At 45.1% G+C, this 20,898-nt stretch overlaps 3 protein-coding genes across 3 annotated transcripts; all 3 read left to right on the top strand.

Moving 5' to 3' along the window:
• Positions 1–629: 629 nt before the first annotated feature.
• LOC307091552 (extracellular matrix protein 2-like) lies at positions 630–9,074 on the top strand (the record flags this gene model as incomplete). Its single annotated transcript, XM_079759190.1, is given in 12 exon segments — positions 630–659; positions 1,047–1,075; positions 1,077–1,234; positions 1,587–1,706; positions 2,827–2,939; positions 4,213–4,663; positions 5,114–5,229; positions 6,453–6,588; positions 7,195–7,352; positions 7,480–7,619; positions 7,991–8,317; positions 8,903–9,074. Coding segments are annotated over 12 exon segments (1,950 nt in total).
• A 1,560-nt stretch (positions 9,075–10,634) lies between these two features.
• On the top strand, positions 10,635–16,971 carry LOC307091543 (biglycan-like). The gene is made up of 8 exons (XM_079759182.1): positions 10,635–10,821; positions 12,332–12,598; positions 13,317–13,429; positions 14,262–14,475; positions 14,784–14,894; positions 15,108–15,201; positions 15,538–15,676; positions 15,836–16,971. The coding sequence occupies exons 2-8, from the start codon at positions 12,358–12,360 to the stop codon at positions 16,031–16,033; spliced, it is 1,110 nt and encodes a 369-aa protein (XP_079615308.1). The 5' UTR covers positions 10,635–10,821; positions 12,332–12,357; the 3' UTR covers positions 16,034–16,971.
• Positions 16,972–18,070: 1,099 nt separating this feature from the next.
• On the top strand, positions 18,071–20,619 carry LOC307091555 (phospholipase A and acyltransferase 4-like). The gene is made up of 4 exons (XM_079759192.1): positions 18,071–18,215; positions 18,880–19,000; positions 19,684–19,982; positions 20,207–20,619. Exons 1-4 carry the CDS (start codon positions 18,198–18,200, stop codon positions 20,306–20,308), a joined length of 540 nt encoding a protein of 179 aa, XP_079615318.1. The 5' UTR covers positions 18,071–18,197; the 3' UTR covers positions 20,309–20,619.
• The last annotated feature ends 279 nt before the right edge of the window (positions 20,620–20,898 follow it).

The raw sequence follows: 20,898 nt of genomic DNA, 5'->3' as shown, positions 1-20,898 counted from the left end.
CCTTGTGAAAAGTCCATGGTACAAACTCTTCACAAATAGCCTTGTAATGGTTTATATTTTTAACCCTTTACAAGGCTACAGGGCTGGATATTGGTCCAGTTTACCTTAATCATTCAGACTTCTTTTCATGAACCATACACAGCAGACAAAGGCTTGTTGAACTTACGACATCACAGTTGAACCTAGCCTCCTCCCTTGTTGTTCAACATGTCTCTACTTGGAAAGACTCATAAACCTTCCCCCTATGGAAGCAGAGAACACGACAGAGAAGCAGGAGGCAGAAGACTGCTCGGTTCACATGTCCTGGAAGGAATTTCTCATATGTGTGGTTTGCAACGTAAGGAAGAAAAGTAGGAGAGAACCTGGTTGACTTTCGCTGGTCGCTCTACAGAGTGGTCATTCTTTCATGTCCTGCAGCCTGCGCTCCTATTGGTCGGCTCTCCAGGATGTTGTCTTTATCCCTCAGCCAAACGGAGACAGCTTCCTACCGTTGGACCAGGGTATGGAGGTTGGACCGGAGCCATGGAGGGGGCCTTAGTGCTGAGGGCTGGGGTCCAGGAGATGGGAGAGAGGTAGGGCTCCTAGCAGGAGATCCAGGGCTGGAACCTTCACCTTTTGTGCAGATCATAATGTTCTGCCAAGATATACCTTTTTCAAAGGTAAGTCTGTTCAAGTCATAAATTATCAAGTATTTACATATAAATATGTAATATTTGTTTTTTTCTGTTACTATTTGTGCAGCAAATGTGTGTTTGCATGTTTGTGTGCAATGTGTTAGAGCGTTTTGCCATCAGTGTGCTAAAACGTTTGTTGCGGTTTTAGTTTGTCGACTCATGCATGGCCGTGCACCCGTATGTGTTTGCTGGGGCCCTTGTGCACACATGCACATTTCTCTTGGCTTGAGGGGGATAATGGCAGCAAGGGGGGTTTGATATCCTGACAAACGTATGAATGAGGGCATTTATCTCCCTCGAACCTGAAAACACCCCCCCCTTCCTCACACCTTCTGGTCTGCTCTCCCCCCTCCCTTACCCCCTGGTCTACAGGCTATAAGAGGGTCTTTCTCAGGGTGTGGGGACTTTCACCATGAGTGCAGCCGGGCTGCTGTGTCTGCTGTGTTTCTGCGCCGCGTCCCCCTCGGCCTTTGGGAGAACCAGGGGAGCGGGCCCAGGGCTAGGGGCCGGAGCCAGGCTCAGTGCTCGGACCGCCACCAGGAGGACCCCCCCGCCTGCGGGTGAGACCTGGGAAAGATAACTGGAGCTTTGGATTGTTTCATTGGTTGGGTTTCTGGTTGCCATTATCCTTCTTGCACCAATATACCAATTTCTTATGATTAGTTGTGTTATCCTATATTATAGGATAACACAACTATGTATTCTCATACATTAAGAGAATATATACATTTTTTATAATTGGTTTTATTTTAACAATGATCGTATGATGAGTTTTAATTTAATGTTTTAATGAATTGTGATTATTGATGAGTGACTGATAATCATTACTGATTACTGAATATTTACAACGTGTGAGTTGTGTGTAGCCTTCCTGTGCGTGTGCTCATTGTTTGGGCCATGTGTGCGCTGCAGGTCAGTGTGTAGTTTACGGGATGACCATGTTTGAGGGGGCTATGTGGTCTCCAGAGCCGTGCACTGTCTGCCAGTGTCAGAGAGACATGGTGAAGTGCAAACCCACCCCATGTGACCCAGGTGAGACACCGCCAACCTTTCAGAGTCCATTTCAGTCTCAATCTTCACCTCTAACCCCAGAATGCACCAATCCGATCTCTCATCCCCTCATTCCACAACCTTGCCTCAGATCATATCATTCCACTTACTAACCCATAGTATATCATCTCATATACTAAACCTTATAGTACCTATCTAGCCCCAGAGAGTATACTTTCTCTATCTAACCCCAGAGTGGCTCCTTCCTCTATCTAACCCCAGAGTGGCTCCTTCCTCTATCTAACCCCAGAGTGGCTCCTTCCTCTATCTAACCCCAGAGTGGCTCCTTCCTCTATCTAACCCCAGAGTGGGTCCTTCCTCTATCTAACCCCAGAGTGGGTCCTTCCTCTATCTAACCCCAGAGTGGCTCCTTCCTCTATCTAACCCCAGAGTGGCTCCTTCCTCTATCTAACCCCAGAGTGGGTCCTTCCACACATCAGTAATCTATCATCTGAATGCACCTAAAATTTTTTCTTACAGGATGTATTACGACACAAATGTATTTAGTTATTGTCCATATCAAAAGGGATGATCAAAACTGTTATGTTCGTACAATTTAAAAACCTTTCACAGGCATGACATCTCTCCTTCTGGTTAGACTTGGGTTTTTCCCTCAAGAAGTGTCACATTTGACTTTTAAATCTGCTATTCGACCAATTATAATCTCTCCCTTTCTTTCTATATATATACATATATATTTAAAGAATATCAATAACACATGTTGCACCACACATCAAATAAATGTACACAACGATCAAAGTCAATTTTTTGAATGAATGATGTGGTCCTTCTGTATCAGTCCTCAGGACCTCGAACACTGGGAGCATTGTCTACAGATACACTCTGTAATTATGATGAAGTCATTGGTTGTGTGAAGGTAGTTTGCGGAGCAGGAGGATGAAGACCACAAGTCAGACATGTCCTGGGGACTGAATGCGGCCATTGATGCCTGCTAGGGGTTAGCATTAGCGATGTACCGCCTTAACGTTTAGCTGACATTTGTTTTGGATGCTCGCCCTACTTCCTCCGTTCCCGATTCTTAAGTTCTTGAAGCCACTTCTGGGGGATCTTCTGAGAATGGTGGTGTTGTTGGGATTTTCAGGACCAGCAGCAGGAAAAGTTCGGGTGGTGAAGGGGACCACGGAACATAAGGGAGTGGGTGGAGGAGCAAGGAGGAGCAGCAGTAAGATCTCCAACTCTAGAGGAGGACAGGAGGTCAGAACCAAGGGACAAACCGTGAGTCCATCACCTTTAAAACGACTGCTGCTACTGTTGTCACTGGTAATAGAACTGCTATTACTACTGCTGCTACTGTTGTTACTGGTAATATAACTGCTAGTACTACTGCTGCTACTGTTGTTACTGGTAATAGAACTGCTATTACTACTGCTGCTACTGTTGTTACTGGTAATAGAACTGCTATTACTACTGCTGCTACTGTTGTTACTGGTAATAGAACTGCTATTACTACTGCTGCTACTGTTGTCACTGGTAATAGAACTGCTAGTACTACTGCTGCTACTGTTGTCACTGGTAATAGAACTGCTATTACTACTGCTGCTACTGTTGTCACTGGTAATATAACTGCTAGTACTACTGCTGCTACTGTTGTCACTGGTAATAGAACTGCTAGTACTACTGCTGCTACTGTTGTTACTGGTAATAGAACTGCTAGTACTACTGCTGCTACTGTTGTTACTGGTAATAGAACTGCTAGTACTACTGCTGCTACTGTTGTCCCTGGTAATAGAACTGCTAGTACTACTGCTGCTACTGTTGTCACTGGTAATAGAACTGCTAGTACTACTGCTGCTACTGTTGTCACTGGTAATAGAACTGCTAGTACTACTGCTGCTACTGTTGTCACTGGTAATATAACTGCTAGTACTACTGCTGCTACTGTTGTCACTGGTAATAGAACTGCTAGTACTACTGCTGCTACTGTTGTTACTGGTAATAGAACTGCTAGTACTACTGCTGCTACTGTTGTTACTGGTAATAGAACTGCTAGTACTACTGCTGCTACTGTTGTCACTGGTAATAGAACTGCTAGTACTACTGCTGCTACTGTTGTCCCTGGTAATAGAACTGCTAGTACTACTGCTGCTACTGTTGTCACTGGTAATAGAACTGCTAGTACTACTGCTGCTACTGTTGTCACTGGTAATAGAACTGCTAGTACTACTGCTGCTACTGTTGTCACTGGTAATAGAACTGCTAGTACTACTGCTGCTACTGTTGTCACTGGTAATAGAACTGCTAGTACTACTGCTGCTATTGTTGTCACTGGTAATAGAACTGCTAGTACTACTGCTGCTACTGTTGTCACTGGTAATAGAACTGCTAGTACTACTGCTGCTACTGTTGTCACTGGTAATAGAACTGCTAGTACTACTGCTGCTACTGTTGTTACTGGTAATAGAACTGCTAGTACTACTGCTGCTAGGATTTAGTTTTCTGTAATAACTGTACTGTTCTGGTTCCCCAGCGTCCCGCCATGGGCCCGGTCCGCCCACCGGCCGTCACTCCAGCGGTTAAAACACCGGCGGCGCCCAGGAACCGCAGGCCCCACAACTCCTCCGACGAAGAGGACCGCGACTCTTCCAAAGAAGACGAGGATGCGGAGGACGAAGACATCGTCGGCCCCCCACCTCCACCGCCGGCAAAAGCGAAGGTCGATCCCCCGACCCCGTCGCCGTCTGTGCTCTGGACCACCCCCCCGAGACCACCTGCGCGTGGGGCGGGGCAGCCCCGGAAGCCGGGCCCGGAGCCCCCAGCGGGGGGCCGGCCCGTGGTGGTCTTCCCCCAGAAGCCCCCCTTCATGGAGTCCCTGCCGTCGGGGTGCCTTCTCTCGGAGACGCTGGTGGCGTGCGGCAGCACCGGCCTGACCCGCATGCCGCTGATCTCCGACCGGGGGGTGAAGACCCTCTACCTGGCAGGTGGGGGGGCTGGTTGAACACACTTTAAATCATAGGCTTTTCTGTTCACGACTTTAACATTCTTAGCATGGGGGCCCCAGGTGGAATCAACCCCTCACCCTGGCATTGTTAATGCCTTGCTCTTCCACTTCAGCTGGACAGGGAATCAACCCCCAACACTGGCTTAATGCCTGTGTCTTCCAGTGGAGTTACACAGGTCGGGTGTATCTGTAAGACCTAAACCTTGTTTAAGCCATTTTATAGTCATTTGAAAGACATTTAAAATGACATAGTAGATGGGATCATTTTAAATGATTTTTACATGAGAACCTCAAATAGACAAACATTAAACATCTATAGACCATAAACAAGGCATGGAGTCGAACAAGTAATGTTGTTCTACTGATTGGTAAAAATGAGATCCTTTACCGTATCCAATCCTAATTGTGTCGCGTTTGTTTGTGTGTCCAGACAACAAGATCAGCCGGATCCCAGCCAAGGCGCTGGCCGGTCTGCCCAACCTGGAGTGGCTGGATCTGAGCAAGAACAAGCTGGATGATGCCTCCTTCAGCCCCCTGCTGTTCCAGGTGCCCCATCCACACCAGCACCACCGCAGGGTTAGCCGTCTGATGTAGAATACGTACATGACACTTCCTCCCTGCTTTGTAACCGAAGGCTCTTCCTCATATCGTTGGTGCATCCATTCTGCCCCTGTTCGACCCAAAAGTTTCCTATCATGACAGTATAGAGTGCGATGGGTAGATCAGCCATCCAGATGGTGCAGACCTCTGCGTAGGCTGTTAGGTTCAGCTGTGACCTTCTGTTTTGTAAACTCTTCCTCACTTCACCGAGTCTCCAGTGGGTTTAGGTGCGTCAGCCAACCACCAGCCAGGCTTGAAGGAAAACCTCTCCAACTCGTGGTACTAAAAACAGGAAAAAAACAGCCGCCTGACACTGTGAACCGCTCTGTTATGCTACGTTACCGTTCTAACTCAGCTCTATCCCCATGGCAACGCAGAGTTTATTGACCGACTCTTCGGTGGTTGATCGAAACACACCTTTTTTCTACCAGCCGGTCGACGGTAGTTCACGGACACGTCCATAAAAAACAGATTTAGAGTCCTTACGTGTATGACGCCGGGACAAAGCGCACATGCTCCTTGTTGAATCAGGACCACAGGCAGAATGTTGCACCCTCGCAATGAATTCCACCAGATGCTTCGCCGGTCGGGTGGAGTTGGTCGCAGTCAACAGTGGAAAACCTCTACTAAGAGGGAGACAATGGTTTGTGCCTCCCAGCGTCCCCCAGCACTGGACTCCCTGGCTCCTACGGTCTGTCACAGGGGTGACATAATGTTTTCAGTCTGTCTGGGGGCAGCTGTGTTGTTCCGTGGCTCATACATATAACACTGGACTATTTCGATTGGTACTCTTGTGCTCAAACAGCTAAGTAATAATAAATTGTGTATTTGTCTACGAGCCGGATGAGGAATCCACACTAATTCCGACCTGACGACATTAAATTTAAATGTGGCAGGAACTTTGCACTTTTCTTACTCCTTTTAACTTAGTCCTCTAATGACATCTGGTAACTGCCTCACAATAAAGCAGCTCATCCTAAAGCCCCGACCCCTGAAGCAGTTTGATGTTCAGTGCTTCAGAAACAACATGGACCTCAAGTTGGACCTCTCTCTCAGCGGGGAACAGACGGTGTATACAGTGGGGGGGCCCAGGGCAGGCCGGGGGGGCTCTCTCAGCGGGGGGGTGCGGGGGAGGATTCACACTAAGGCCTGGATGCTTTCTGCTGCAGAACCTGACCCGGCTGCGGCGGCTGATCCTGGACGGGAACAACCTGACCCGGCTGCCCGCCCTCCTCCCGCCCTCGCTGCTGGAGCTCAAGATCAACGACAACAAGCTCAGCGGCCTGACCCCCAGCAGCTTCAAAGGTCCCCCCCCCGACACACACACACACACACACACATCCTCCTCCATGTCAACTCTCAACTCCACTCTCACTTCTCCATTCTGAAACACGAGCAGGGATTCCCTGTTAATGTCTGCAGAGACAATGGGGGTTTTATTATAGCGATAGATAGATCTATAGATCTATAGATCTATAGATCTAGACACTAGGGACGCCGGGCGCCATTCACTTGTTCAAATTTCCGGGATTTATCTACATAGAACAATCCGGATTTTCCATGTATGGTAATTCTGCAACATGCACTTCCGGAAGGTAACCAATCACAACGGAGTGGGGTTGGCAGGAGGGGGGGCGGAGAAGGACAAAGCCGAGTGCTGACAGAGAACGCTGAAAGCGCTCGGATGAGAGGAAGAGTTTCCCGAAAATCTACATAGTTTTTTGTGCTGTGATTCGTGTCAGGTTGCTCTATAGGAGTCATTAACAAGAAATGAAGACCAGAAAAGTAGTATAATAGGAGATCTTTAAAGACAAACGTCTCTATCGTACAATCCCGCGTTCTTTTTCTTTTACTGTTCCCCATTGGAGAAATCCCAGCAGAGAGCTTTTCTAACTCATTTCATCCCGTCAGGTTTGTCCAAACTCCTTACGCTAGAACTGGAAGACAACCACTTCCACGATGGGAACGTTTCACCTTTGACCTTCCGACCGCTGCGAAAGCTGGCCTACCTTCGTCTGGACGACAACCGGTTCCGGGGTGTTCCCTCGGGTCTGCCCGTCTCCCTTCAGGTACGACCGACCCGGAACGACGAGGAACGCCGAGGAGGTCGACGCTCCAGACCTTGTGATTTCCTCCTCCTTGTATGACACTCTGGTTTCCATTTTAATTATTTATTTTATTTTCTCTGCTCGCTAGGAGCTCCACCTCTCAGACAACAAGATAGAGGTGGTGCAAGCCGGGATCCTGAACAAAACAGTTAACCTGAGGGCTCTGGACCTGAGCCACAACCGCATCCGAGAGGACCGCATCGCCCCCCACGCCTTGATACACCTGCTGTACGGGTATACACCTGTAGACACAATCCCCCGTTCACTCATGTTCCACTGCGTCCAATTAGAGATAGAAGCCATGAATATACATGGCTTTGATGAAACATGAAAGAAGTTGTTGTATCTGAAAGTCATATTTATTAGCGTATACTATTAAGTAAAATTAAAGCTGATACTGATTAGGATTATCTCCTCCTTTATCTATTTTCTAGCTTCTTTAATTGTCCTGTAGACTTCTAACAACTATCAATAATTTTCCTAACCGAGTGTTCGGATTGGTCCTCCTCTGATTGGTCCTAACTGAGTGTTCTGATTGGTCCTTCTGTGTTTGGCGCTAACCTCGTGTTCTGATTGGTCCTCCTGTGTTGTCTATCCAGGAAGTTAGAGTCTCTGGACCTATCCCACAACCGGCTGGTCCACGTCCCGTCCTTCCTGCCCCCGGGCGTCCGCCAGCTCGTCCTGCACCACAACCTGATCCAGCTGATCCCGGCCTTCGTGTTCGGCCACATGGCCCCGGGCCTGGACTCCCTGCACCTGTCCCACAACCGCCTGCAGGACGGCGGCCTGGCCCAGGCGTCCTTCAAGGGGCTGAGTTCCTCGCTGGCCGAGCTGCTGCTGGACCACAACCTGCTGCACTCGGTCCCCAGGGGCCTCCCGCAGCTCAGGAACCTGCAGCACCTCCGTCTCAACCACAACCTCATCAGGTGGGCGGTATGGGGGGGGGCTGAGGGGGGGGTGTACATTTAGCACAAGAATATTCACACTTCTCAGTGTCCAAGAAGGCCTCTGTTGTCCGTCCTTGCATTGATTTCTTGTGAATTTTGATACATTTTCATTCGTATGAAATTAAACAGCACCAATTAATTTTGATAAAGTGTATCATGCAAGATACTTTCTTACCTACAGGGGGCAGCAAACTCGATGAAAATCAAAATCACCTATTCTGTAGGACACTTTATATTAAATCAATTCAGCTTTTTGTGACTGGTTAACTTGGCTCCACTATACTAACGTGAAATATTACCTCCAGACCCAACCAAGTATAAACATTACCAAGACTTAGTACTTATGAGCCAAAATACCTCCCTGCCTCAAATAACAACCGACCTTCCATCAGCACAAGAGAAAATAAACCCCTGGGCTTCAGCAGCGGAACCACCACCACATGTCCGTCCTTCTTCTAAACATTCGACCATCTCCTTCCTCTCCTTCCCCTCCTCTCCTCCTTCCTCTCCTTCCCCTCCTCTCCTTCCCTCCCCCCCTCCCCCCCTCCTCCCGTGCGACGGCAGCGACGTCCCGGTTGGCGCCCTGTGCGACCCGGGGGCGCGCGAGGACTCCCTCCTGCTGAGCGTCCACCTGGAGAACAACCTGATCCAGAGCCACCTCGTGGCCCCCAGCAGCTTCTCCTGCATCCGCAGCTACCACAGCGTGCTGCTGCGGCCGCAGAGACACGAGGAGTAGGGGGAGGGGAGGAGCCGCCCAATCACAGCCGGGGGAGGGAGGGGCCGCCCAATCACAGCAGGGGGTTTGTTGGGTTCTGTTCCGTCTAACCGCTCGCCAACTGGGCTCGTCTCTTGAATGAAATCGTATACATTTCGGAAATTAATGATAGTGAAAATAATTGTTGCATTTATTTAGTGTTTTTTAAGGCACTCAAAGCGTTTGACATATCAAGCTATGAAGATAAACAGATACAAGATTTAGTAATGTTTGAATTTGAGACTCATTTAGAGGTATGGACGTTTTCACAAACTAAAGGGGAGTAATGCATTATCCAAGATTCTCACCAAAAACCAGCACTCGAGTTGAGGGGGGATGGCATCCCCCTTTGGAATTAAAATGATCAAAATCATCCCCCTCTGAAACAGCCATCTCCCCTTCCCAGACAGACGCTGGTAGAGTGAAGCTGTCTCTGCATCTCAGACATCGCTTCCGCAGGCAACTGTCCCGTTTTCTCCCTTTCATTCCAACCCGTGAGCAACGCTAGTCTCCCTTATCTGCCGAATGCATTTTTGAAAAAAAAACAATAAGAATCAGTTTTTTAAATCCTTAAATGTGATGCACACCTCCGAATCGTGTGATGCGCCCGATCAGCTGCGTTTTTTGGGATAAAATAAGAGTGATGACTGTAGTCATCGCTCTTATTTTATCCCAAAAAATATACAATAATATAATAATAGTAATACAAATAATAATAATTATCACACCGTTGGTCTCCCACCATATCCAATGTCATCAGCACAAATGATCTGTCCCTAAAAGTTAAAATCCACCTTCCCCCCTGGCTTGTTTTTACAACTCGACCACTGCCAAAAACCATCATTCTAACAAAGTGATTCACTTCTTGTGGGAGACCAAAATAAAAAGGATGCAGGAAGAAAGCCATTCGAGGTTAATGGTCTTGCCTTTTGTGTTCTAACAGTTGCCATAAATTCATGCTTAAAATAAAGAAATACGTGCATTTTCCATTATGAATCCATGTGTTCAGGGCATATAATTATGAATAAATAGCATCTTATGATTCTCTTGGAGAAGCTGGTGGTCCTGGTCTTAATGTCACACACATCCTGTGTTATTTGAACTGCTATTTTTTCGATCCTTGTATGTTAGAAGGCTGATTTATAATTGTCTTTTCACCTATTTTGAGTTCTATAAAAATAAAAAATATTTTTGGTTTGAAATGTCTCAGTATTTTTTAGTGAATACATCCACTGATTGGCTGAGAAGCATGCTATTTGCTATTATCATCCCCTATGGATTATTAAAAACCTTATCCGACCTTGCCAAATTAGATCTCTCTCTCTCTCTCTCTCTCTCTCTCTCTCTCTCTCTCTCTCTCTCTCTCTCTCTCTCTCTCTCTCTCTCTCTCTCTTTCTGCAAACCTCTCTCTGGCTCCAACCACTTGAAGCTAGGTTTCTGTGCCAGTATTTTTTTTCTTTCCTTTTCCTTAATCTATCTTTCACCCTCTCTGTTTCTTTGTCCCAGTGTTCCTCTTTCAGAACTCTCTCTCCCTCTGGTCTCTCCGTCAGGACTCTGCGGGTTAGTCTGTTCTCTGCCTCTTCCCAGAGTGTTTGTCCAGCGTGTCCCCAGTGGATTCAGCTAAGCCAATAGGAGCCGGGGGAAACAGCTGCTCGGCCTGTCGAGTTCTCCCTCCTAAACTAACTTATGGACGGTTGACATTTCACTCAGTTTGTCTTCACATTGAGAGGTATGTATTTTTCCGTTTTTTTTAATGTCATAGCATGATATAATATAACCTTACTGAATGATGCTAAATTGCATGTTGCTTAAAAATTACCTAATTTGATGAAATATATAAAAGAAATAACCTTGCATGCTAGAATCATTATGTATATTTAAATATACATACGTATACATACATATATGCATACATATACCGTCTATATATATATATATATACATATATATACAGTATATATACACATATATACACAAAAGGTATTATGATATGTTATACTCATTACAGTGTGTGTTATACGGAAGGGTTGGAAACACACTCATTATTACCAGTGCCTGAGGCTTCTGACTTGCAGCTTCGAGGCTTCTGAAATGTTCAGGTGGCAAAAAACAACAAAGCAATGGGAGAGAGACTCTTGCATATCATCAATGGGAATAAGAACCAATGAATTGTGAATGAATGAATGAATCATAAGTAGCGTCACCCTCTCACACACACAGTCCCATCATCCAGGTCTGCGCCTCCTGCATCCCGCTCATCCAGAGGTGAGCGTATTGTTGAGCCGGGAGCGACATGTGTTTAAACAGGAGAGAGCCATTTGCTGCTTCAGAATGGAGACTAAATATAAAGCATGGTCTTTGGTTCTCTGGGTCTGTGGCTTCTCCTGCTGCTGTGGTTCAGGGTGTGGGAGGCTCCCCTTGGGAACCAAGCCTCTACCGCATGTGGTGCTCCCTGGAGCCTGTCCAGACAGCCTCGGCCCCGCTGGGAAGCCCATTGTTTGGTTCAATATAGAACGCCGCAGAGAGATGCTTTTGGGGTTTTCGCTTTACTGCAAGTTCTGTGTGTTTTATCAAAACTAGAAGCAAAAAGATAGAAACGGATCAAATCCTTATTGGTTGTGCATCCCACCAATAATGTCCTATTTAATGCTATCCGAAAAAATACATGTTTTAGGACTTTTGTGACTCCAAAGGTTTGAGAGTAAACGTCCCCGTCTTCCTGCGACCGCATCTCCTCCAGGCTCCGTCATTTCACAGCGGTGGACTTCTGACCACGTAATAGAAGGGGGAGGAAGACGAAATGTGAACTAAAACAAGGCTCGGTCATGCAGGATCTATCATTTCACGAGTCTTCATGTGTGTAACTGTATACAGGTCTTCTCCGATGAACCAGCGCATTGCCAGTGTTTGTGAATGGGATAACACTTTGCACTAACGGTTTGGTGCGGAGTCCGGAAGTAAAAATATATATCTCAAATGTAGCACGGGCCTCCTCGGCTTCCCTGAGTGCTACCTGCTCCTTAACGACTTGTATGTCTTAGAAAAAAGCGGAAAGTCACTCTTGATAAAAGTGTCTGTTATATAGTAGATTGTATATATTGCACTGCAGATGCAGAGCTTTGTTTTAAGAAATGTCTTCCTTTTGTTGCTGTGTTATAAATCTGATGCATGATGGCTTTAAGGTGATTCCTCCCCCTCTTCTCCCCTTCCATGTGATCCCTTTCCGGCCACACCACCAGAGAACATCCAGACCTGCGGTGAAGCAATGCATCTCTGTATGATAGTCCTCCTCCTTGGGGGTCTAGCGGCCCCTGCCCAGGCCTCCCCCTTCAGCCCGAGGGGACTCTCGCCGCTGGGAAAGACGGTGGACGTCCGGAGCTTGATGTTGTTGATGATGAACGACCAGGAAGATGGCTCCGGCTTCGTGGACTTTGAGATGCCAGCGTTCCCCAGCTGCCCGTTTGGATGCCAGTGCAACAGGAAGGTGGTCCAGTGCTCAGACCTCGGTGAGCGGCCCCCAGGAGCCTGAAGGACGCCATGTTGGGTGTATAGGAGCTACGCCTTAGTGTTGTGTTTCCATGTCCCCCGTAGGGGATGCAGGGCATTAGGCAGATGAGCTGCATATCGAACCTTTGCCATATCATCCACACTGCATACTTCTTGAGTTGAGTTTTAATACAACACAGAAAATGAAAAGATAAAATATCTGTTCTAATCAGTGAGTCCCCTCAACATGCCTTGACTCACAGGGCCAGTTTCCAGTATGTTGCATTCAGAGTAACTAAAGTACATCTTCCCCGTGTGCAACGTGGAGCTGTGGCTGTAGTTTTGCAGTAAATGACATATACTTACACACAACAACCAAGTGAAAGCAATGCTCACTTTAACCCTGAACCACACAGAGTGGCTTTCTCTGTGATTATCAAATCACAGTGGGGTTAGAGATGTCGCGCGCTGACTCACAACGGTTGCAGAGAGGAATTTCTTTTATGAGGAGTAATTGCTGATCTATGGAGAAATGTCCCATTTGTGAGAAAACGTTTGTAGTATGTCTGGGTGTTTACCAGAGGCATCTCTACTAGCAACCTGTCTTTGTTTAAACCATTTGAAAAGTTGCCTTATTGTGGTTTTCATTTTTCTGTTTTTGTTGAGTGTGATCCGAGCTGAAGAAACATGTCTGTAGGCCGCTTATGGACAATAACCTTTTGAAACGTTCCCCAACAGGTTTACCTAGCGTTCCATATGACATTCCTGCTGATACAAGACTGTTGGACCTCCAGGGAAACTTCATCACAGAGATCAGAGAAAATGACTTCAAGGGTCTCAATGATCTTTACGTAAGCCACATCCTGTAGCTCAATGGTATTGCATCCTTCATTCAGCACCTCTCTCTATGCTAGTTTGTAACTGGTTTCTGAACTAATGTAAATTGCTTTGGATAAGAGCGTCTGCTAAATGCTACAGTGTGGAAAATAAAGTAGGTGGTCAACTTCAAATCCGCTAAAACCAGTCATACAGAAACAGTTTAATATTGCTCTTTAAGGAAGCAGTACTGCCCTGATTCTGGAGGGATTATAATGTCAGCCAATCAGATACTGCGACTGCAATAACCACTGTATGATCACAGGGCGTGCTGTTGCTGAGGTTTGAATTTTGTATTAACTCTTTGAGAAGGCAACAGTGCCTTGTTTCTGGGTTAGGATGGAGATAATTGGCCTGTTGTGTTCTGACTGGTCTGGTTCTGGTTCTGACTGGTCTGGTCCTGGTTCTGACTGGTCTGGTCCTGGTTCTGACTGGTCTAGTTCTGGTTCTGACTAGTCTAGTTCTGGTTCTGACAGGCTCTGGTTCTGTCTCTGACTGGTCTGGCTCTGGTTCTGACTGGTCTGGTTCTGGTTCTGACAGGCTCTGGTTCTGTCTCTGACTGGTCTGGTTCTGGTTCTGACTGGTCTGGTTCTGACTGGTCTGGTTCTGACTGGTCTGGTTCTGGTTCTGACTGGTCTGGTTCTGACTGGTCTGGTTCTGACAGGCTCTGGTTATGTCTCTGACTGGTCTGGTTCTGGTTCTGACTGGTCTGGTTCTGGTTCTGACAGGCTCTGGTTCTGTCTCTGACTGGTCTGGTTCTGGTTCTGACTGGTCTGGTTCTGACTGGTCTGGTTCTGGTTCTGACAGGCTCTGGTCCTGGTGAACAACCTCATCTCCAAGGTGCACCCGCGGGCCTTCCTTCCCCTGGTGAGCACGCAGAAGCTCTACCTGTCCCACAACCGGCTGACCACGGTGCCCAGAAACCTCCCCTCCTCATTGGTGGAGCTCCGTATCCACGACAACAACATTAAGAAGATAGAATCCAGAACATTTGCTGGCCTTCACAAAATGAACTGTATTGGTAAACATTTTACAGTGTATTTCATTTAAGTGAAGGATGTTTTTATGTTATTATATAGAAATGGGCTAACATGATGTTGACCATGTTGGCTTAAATCATTCCGCCAGAATATAATTCTGTGAATGGATTATCACTTGGCCTACATTTAAATCCAACATTCAGTATTATCATTGATGATGTTATTATTGGAGGACCTTCTCATTTTGAAGGCACAAAAATTGTAAAGGTAACATCTTTAATATACAGCTATTGCAAGATATATATCATACAAATAAATCCCATTAAAATGTGTTTGAATATGATGGCAGAACTGGGTCGTAACCCCATCAGAAACAGCGGCCTGGAAGCTGGTGCGTTCGACGGCCTGAATCTGAACTTCCTGAGGATTTCAGAGGCTAAACTCACCGCTATCCCAAAAGGTAAAAACAGAACTTAAAACGATAATGATGATGATAAAAGGATGATTTACATTTTTTATGTCAATTTGGGCGAGACTCACAAAATGGTTGATTGTTGTTATTTGGAGTTACTTCAAAATAATTTCTTTACATTTTGGTAATTTCATTGTTCCCAGATAGAAAATAGCGTCATTTTTCCCAAGTCAGTCTTTGCTTTTCTGCGCCCGTCACCAGACCTCCCTGACAGTCTTCGTGAGTTACACCTGGACCACAATCAGATCCAAACCATTGGGCAGGAAGACCTCACGCATTATGGCGAACTGTACAGGTAAAAGATCTCTGCAAATATTGTTCTAGCAAAATACAATTGTTTGAAATTATGAGTTATAATGACTTGTTGTTGGCTTCCACTTAAACGTCACACATTTTGTGAATAGTATTCACTATTCAAATTACAAGACAATAGAATGATACAAATTTTAGAAATATCAATTCATCAATCAATTTGTTTACCCAATAACTAATAAACTACTACTAAACCTGAACAGCTATTCTTTTTTTCTTTCTTAATGGCCAAACCACCGAGGTTCTTTTGGGTGTTTCTTACTCTTTAGAAGTGTTGGAGCGCACTCCTCTTCACCACAAAATGTGTGTTCTCTAACAGGCTGGGCCTGGGCCACAACAGGCTTCGTCGTATCGAGTACGGGGGCCTGTACTACGTCCAGAGCCTGAGAGAGCTCCACCTCCACCACAACCTGCTCTCCTCAGTCCCCGCTGGGCTCCCAGAGATGAAGCACCTGCAGGTACCTTAGTGAAGTCCCTGCCAGCCCCAATGTTCGAAGAACGCACTTCTTAGAATTACTTTTAAAATACTATTTGAAATCCAGGACCACTCTGAAACGATGTCATTCTTTATCTTTGAGTGACAACGTGTTGTGGTCATCATGTCCCTCCTCCTTCAGGTGGTCTACCTGCACTCCAACAACATCAGCAAGGTGGAGGTGGATGCCTTCTGCCCTTCCTCCTTCAGTGTGAAGAAGACCTTCTACAACAGCATCAGTCTCTATGACAACCCAGTGCGCTACTGGGAGGTGCAGCCCGCCACGTTCCGCTGCGTCAGCGACAGATTGGCCGTGCAGCTCGGCAACTACAAGAAGTAGCTTTCTGTCATGTGACCCTCATGGGTCACATGACAGGAAGCTAAGGGGGAAATGGGCGGAGCCAGCGGGAGAGCAAGGCCTGGAGCAGATGTACATCATCACGCATTACATTACCTTATATTATCTTTCAATACATTACTTTACATTACAACATGGCAATTCATTATTTTACAATAGATTTAATTGCTTTACAATACTTAAAGTTTAATGGCAATTATTTACAATGTACGGTGCTTGCATTACAATACAACACATGTCATCCTGCCAAAAAAAACATTACAACACTTTTTATTGGTGTTCAGCTTATGTCTTGCTGATGCCAATTCTAGCTTTGTGTATTTTATTCTACTTTTATTTTACAATTGATTGCCAACCAGAGACCAAATAAACGTCTTATTTTCGTGTCTTTGAAGCTGGTTGGCTATATGACAGTTTCCCATTTCTTTACACAGTCCTTTGTGTTTTTTTGAACACTGCAAGATCCTTAGAGCTGGTTGGGTGGGGGACCGACAAGGCAGTGCTGCATTGTATGGTCCTCTTCCCCACATCCAGCTTCAGAGCCCATGGCAGCTTTGATGGCCCTGTTGTGTTCTCAGGCGGCTGAGCGTCTCCCACTGGACCCATGGTGCTTCTGAGCCCGGAGGCTTCAGAAGGAGGGATACCCGTGTCAATGGGGGGGGTCGTCCCCAAGCCTTTTTGTCCATAGTTGGATTCTGGTTTCTTCCCGTGATTAGGGGCTGGACATGGCTGGGAAAGCTTCTCCTGGACTTCAGCCGTTGGGCCGGGGGTACACGTCCGTAGAGGAGGTGGCGCTCATCACCGGGGGCCTTGGTCATCTCGACACGGCTGGCGACTTCCCGTCTCACGTCAGCAGGGGCAAAGCCTGCGAGGAGGTGCTGCTCGCAGGCTGGTTATGTTGGTGGGCTTCAAGCAGCCAGCGGCAGGTGTTATTCAACGCTGGGTCTACTAAATAAACTAAAATTGTATGAAACAAGGACGATTGTCTCTACGATTTTGAATGGTTATAATATCCCTGTAATCAAGAAACAGCGTTGCCCTAACTCATTAAATTAATAATTAGTGTGGTCGCAAAGAAAGCCACACTATTTTTTTATCATGTTTATTTTTATTATTATAGTTCTTCCGCCTCATTTTCGGTAATTATCTACTACAGTTTTAGATGTTTCAAAGCCAAACCACAGATATTTTTAATACTTTTTTAAAATATATTTTTACCTTATTATCTAAGATGGAAAGTGAATGGGGTAAAAACGCTCAAATCAACCACTCCAAACCTGAACACCTTGGAGTTGTCAAATGAAATCTGATTATGTATACCGGTAAAGAAGAAAGCGGTACGGCTGGTACCACAGTGGGTGCTCGCGGTCAAGCCTAAACGGCCCCGCCCCCCGCGACAACATTTTCTGAAACTTGGAATCTGGCAGAGCTATGGTATATGGCCCCGCCCCCTGAACCTTGAAGATTTGGGAAAACCTTGAAAAAAGACCCATACACCCGAATCACCCAACATTTGTTACACATGCTCCTTAATCATGGCCGACCTTAAGTTATTTAAAATTGTTTGAATCTGTTAAAAATGGCCTAGTTATGGCAAATACGATGCAATTTATGCAATTTGGCTCCATTATTCAATCAATCACAACACCACTTGCGAGTACCCAGGGACCTTAATTGGCGCGCAGATGATGGACACGCCCCTTTACTAATGGGGATCGTTTTGTGTGGATTACTGTGGACTTCCCATTATCCATATAACTGTTGCAGGGGCTCACCGACCTATTTTTTTTAAAATCGAAGTCAATGGGGGGAAAAACACAAACTACAACCATTCCGACGGTGAACAACCGTTTTCAAAGTTGGTACCGATTGGCCTATAGAAACAGGTCTCAAAAGAGTAAAGTACCTCTTTGGCGCCAGGGGGAGGCTATATCACGCAATCAGACAAACGCGATCACGGAGCCGCTTTGAAGCTGACTTGTGAATGATTAAATTGCTAGCATTAGGATGATAGCATGCTCAGGGAATGTTCCTCAGTAGAAAACTAGTTTGGTCGCGGAAACTCGTTTGGTAAGGGACCCGCCCTTTATAGAAGATTACCATTAGAGGAGTTGGCAAAAACAAGAACTTGGCAGAAGAGTCTACAATGGACATTCAGTCACAGGTAAGAATCAAACTTTAAAAGACACCTGTTTGATCATTACCTGCACCAACCGTTTAGTGTGACAGATCTACTTGATGGATTAGATGAGTCTATGTTAAATCTGATTAATTTACATTTGTCTCATTAAGTTGTATATGATAATTTAAATTCTAGTTAACAATCAACTTGAACGGAGGACAAAGTAAAATAAATTTAGTAAAATGCCAATGGGTTCATAACAAAATGATAGGCCTAAAATGATGGACGATATAGGTTAAGTAAATAGTATGAACTTCGTGGATGGCATGGAAAAATATCGATCGATGTAAAACATCTTGGTAAATCGCTTCAAATCTATTTTAATCTCCTGGTAAAATCCAATTGCTTGGATCTATCTCCGTTGTAACGATTGGCACTCTCTAAAATGAGACTGCAATAAAATTACATTTCTTCTTATTGGTGTTCAAAAATCTTTAGGACTACCATTAAAATACAAGTAGCCTACAACTATTGAAGGAGAGTGAAACGCATCCTGTGACTGTCAGGCATGGGCTGGAGTTATGCAGCTGAACCTGTTGGAAACTGGATAGGCGCGGTGGGCAGGGTGGAGCTTTGAGTGATATCGGTTGCTTTTTATTGTTCACATCCATTAGTTACACACATTTGTTTTTGTTTATGGACACAGATCGAAGAGATTGTGTCCACAGCCCAGTTTGGAGATTTGATAGAATTTGTATATCCCATTGGATATTCACACTGGGGAGTTTACGCTGAAGACGGATTTGTCATTCATTTCGCTGTCGCAGGTGAGAATTGCTTACAGTAGGTAACATATACACCATACTGATGACCTGTAATTAATTACGTAGTACAATTTACTTATCTGGTGTTTTTGAACAATGACTTTCCTCCCATTCAGGTGTGAATAGAAAGACATAACATTGTTTGCTGCCATCTGTTGGTAGAAATCCATCGATGATCGTGCAGCGCAATTATTCATTGCTGCTACTGTTGATTGGTCAATTTTCATTCAGTTTTTAATTAAATCTATATACCTTACACTTTAGTTATTTGTAATTTCTGTAATATTTACCAGTCGGTTTTTCATAGCTGAATAATTAAACTCAAACTTAAAAGTGCTACTGTTTATAGACCAGTTAGTCTTTTGGATCTCTACTCCTTCTGAAATGTGAAATTATTTTAGTTTAAAACCGAAGCACCTTGACATATGCCGATACATCAATATAGCCCTTCAAGATTTGCTATTTCTTTTAACCTTTGGCATTTATTGCATGTTTTTTATTCTTTGTATTGTTACCAGATAGTTGTGTTTGTTCATTAGACCAAAGCAATCGTTCTATTGTTACCTGATAGTTGTGTTCGTTCATTAGACCAAAGCAATCGTTCTATTGTTACCTGATAGTTGTGTTCGTTCATTAGACCAAAGCAATCGTTCTATTGTTACCTGATAGTTGTGTTCATTCATTAGACCAAAGCAAACTGATGACCAAAGTCAGCGGCTATTTGCAAGCGGCCTTCCCCGTGTGCGGGGACCTGCTCCTGGGAGCAACGAAGATCCGCAGAGTGCCGCTGGCCCAGGTGACGGTGCCGAAGGGAGCGCGCATCACCATCGGAAACAACGTCCACGCCGGCAAGCCGTCCTCCGTAAAGAAGATGAGAGAGCGCCTCGACGTGCTGCTGGACAAACAGTTTGGTTACGATCTGTTCACCTTCAACTGTGAACACTTCGCCACCTATGTGCGCTATGGACAGGCTGTGTGTAACCAGGTAGGCGTACTAGCGATTCTGTTATGGAATTCATTAAGCATAGACAAATTCTTAATTTTACAAGATTTCAGAATATCAATTTCTAAATTTGTTTATTTGTATATTTTGATCATTATAATTATTATATACACCATCTACATGGTATGTAGACTACTTTGCTCTATGCCTGTTCAACATATTGTGTTATTCTTTCTACTTTATTATTTATTTATATTCCTGGACAGCTTCCTGGACGTGCCAAGGACAAAGAGTGTGAGGTAGCAACGGAAAAGTTTGATGACATCGTCATGTCCGCCGATATTTCACGAGAACTATTCAAATTCTAACTGTCGAATAACGAAACAAACGGAATAACATCTGCATGTGAATTCGAAGAAAACAATCAACATTCCCAATGACTACAGACACAATGTTATAAAGATTAAAGCAGTATAATATTCTAATTTGGGTAAATGTATAGCTTTCCAGAATAGGGTGAAGTTATTCAGATTTACCGTTTTTTTATTTACTTTGAATTCATCAAGTAACAGGACAACCACAATTAATCGTTCACTTTCAACTTGGGCCTACTTGAAAATGAAAACGTGACATTTGTAATAAATTATTTTATGTAATGCCAATAAATACTTCCCAAAATTAAAAACAATGTCACTTATTGGAGGCCTAGGCTATGTGTTTTTAGCTTTTTCTTGTAGTAGGACTCAGTCTACGTAGAGATTAATCCTATGTTACGAATTATCATCCAAGCCAATTTAGTGTAACGTTAGTGTCGGGACATTGCCAAACCATGTTTGTTTCGTTCTTTAAAGCAGTTAATGGCTGGGGTTTGGGTTCGATGTGCGGTGGTGATAGCCTACACCGGGGGGATATGACCCAGCGTGGCTCTGCCGGTATCCTGCGAGGCGTTTTCAGTCCC

This window comes from Pollachius pollachius, assembly GCF_949987615.1.
Source record: "Pollachius pollachius genome assembly, contig: scaffold_47, whole genome shotgun sequence".
In the NCBI taxonomy this organism is placed as follows: Eukaryota; Metazoa; Chordata; class Actinopteri; order Gadiformes; family Gadidae; genus Pollachius; species Pollachius pollachius.
The sequence above is the reverse complement of the archived record's forward strand: the minus strand, read 5'-3'. Positions and strand labels throughout refer to the sequence as shown.